At 29.4% G+C, this 2040-nt stretch overlaps 1 protein-coding gene across 1 annotated transcript in view; it reads left to right on the top strand.

Moving 5' to 3' along the window:
- LOC111684110 overlaps positions 1-1604 on the top strand; it is a 14770-nt gene extending 13166 nt beyond the window's left edge. The window contains exon 7 of the mRNA XM_046947883.1: positions 561-1604. Coding sequence (XP_046803839.1) covers positions 561-1541 — 981 coding nt within the window. The 3' untranslated portion in view covers positions 1542-1604. The remainder of the gene's footprint in view (positions 1-560) is intronic.
- The last annotated feature ends 436 nt before the right edge of the window (positions 1605-2040 follow it).

Here is a 2040-nt window from a genome sequence, read left to right as displayed (position 1 = left end):
AAACTTAGGTTAAGTAACACGATTCCACATACAGTTATCTGACGTCAAACATTGGCCAATGCGGTTTGAAACGTAAAACTCTCGAAGGCAGAGCAAAAAGGACGGCCTGATTACCCTTAAGCGATAGTGGTTACTTGTTTTATTTATTTATTTTTTTAATTTGGAAAACAGTTGATTTATGTCAACAACTTGTCACTTAAAGTCAGAGTTTCCAACTTTCACATCAATTTTGAAACGTATTGCCAAATGAAAGTAGAAAAAAGGGGCTCCTCCTCAGAAAGTTGCCGTTTAGGCAAACACATACTAAATAATTGTTTTTTAAAATACGTTTCTGCATTTGTTTTGTTCTGAAATGTACGATTGTAAAGGTAAACAAAAACAAGATTAGCGAATTGTTTTGCTTTCGTTTTTTCCTACTTAAAAAGTATTTGTTTTAGTTTTGCTCATCTACAAAAAAATGTATAAATTTTGAAAAGTTTTCTACATTTTGTTTTCATACTATGATGTATACATGTTACAAAAATTTTCTAATAAAATATACATATTATTTCTTATTACAGATGATGCACACAAGTATATCGCAAATATGTGCTATACTTTATGAACTTTCTCCTAAGTCTACGAGCTTGTATAATAATAAGGATTGTCGCATAGAAATCTATAATACTCTTTATACTATACTTCTGACTCCACATTACTTATGTCCACCACCAACTGATATGGCTTTTACAATTATTCAGACAGCTTATGCACGAGACGATAGTCTTAAAGTTCGAAACCGATGTTATTTTATATTACAAAATCTTGAAAAGATAATTCATCCACAAAAAGAAAGTTTACTTTTTACTATCGACGCGAGAGATATACGCAATACATTCATCAAAATGGGACAAGAGAGCTTACTACAAGAATTCAGATATGATTTCAACAACTCATCTAATAAAGGAAGTGACGTTTTAGAATTTAACTATGCTACAATCTCGAAAAATTTAAATACACCAATAAATAATCATGTAGATGATGATAATGTACATGATGATAATGTACACGACGATAATGTACAATATGATAATGCTCAATATGATTTAGGGTATAAAAACAAAAGTCAGACAAATGTCGATATAATTTCTACAAACACTGAAATACTTCAAAATCATAACCTGAATGAAGACGACCCACTTAAGGATCAAACTAATGAAGATATTGAATTGGAATTTACCATGGATCAAGTGAATAGTAAAGATTCTTTGCCCAATGCAATTAATACTTCAATCCGAAATGTCGAAAATATAAGTAAATCTCAAGATGTACTGATCATTAATGAAGATACTAATATTGCCGCACTGTGTATCGAAGAATCAAACTGCGATCTTATTAGTGATGAACCAAATTCGAAAAAGCAAAAACTTGATAATGAAAATGAGGATAAAATTGAATTAGAAACTGTTCAAACAGAAATTAGCAACATTTTTAGCATAGAGGGCAATGAAGATGACTTACTAGCAGATATTGCATCGCAGTTTGTGGATGAATTAAATTAATAATTTTTTAATTAAAAGAAAACACTTTTTATATGAAAATAAAAATAAATAATTAATCAATAACCCTGCATAAAATAAATATTTACCACCTTATGTGTAGTGAAGTGTGTAGTAAATCATTGCTAACTTTAATAATCGTTTTTGTATTAGGCCCTTAATTAATAATTTTAATATTTTTTTTATTAAGTTAAGGCTACCATGGGAGAGAATGTACAATACAAACTGTTATAACCCTGTCAAATTTTTTATGAGCTAACTCAAAATCAAGTTTAAATTTTGTTAACCCATTTATAACTATCTTCAAAGGTAACTCAATAAACATTCAGGATGTAACGATTTTCCCGCTCTACCATTTATTCAACTCGACCTTGCTCAGGGAAATGGGGTGGGTGTGGTAGACATTACACAATCTTAAAAAAAATAATCAGGATTTTAAAAATTTATTTATTTTTTTTTTTAAGAAACACATTTTTGGTACCAAGATAAAATATTTTATGCC

The sequence above is a fragment of the Lucilia cuprina genome, chromosome 4, assembly GCF_022045245.1.
Source record: "Lucilia cuprina isolate Lc7/37 chromosome 4, ASM2204524v1, whole genome shotgun sequence".
Lineage (NCBI taxonomy): Eukaryota > Metazoa > Arthropoda > Insecta > Diptera > Calliphoridae > Lucilia > Lucilia cuprina.
The sequence above is the reverse complement of the archived record's forward strand: the minus strand, read 5'-3'. Positions and strand labels throughout refer to the sequence as shown.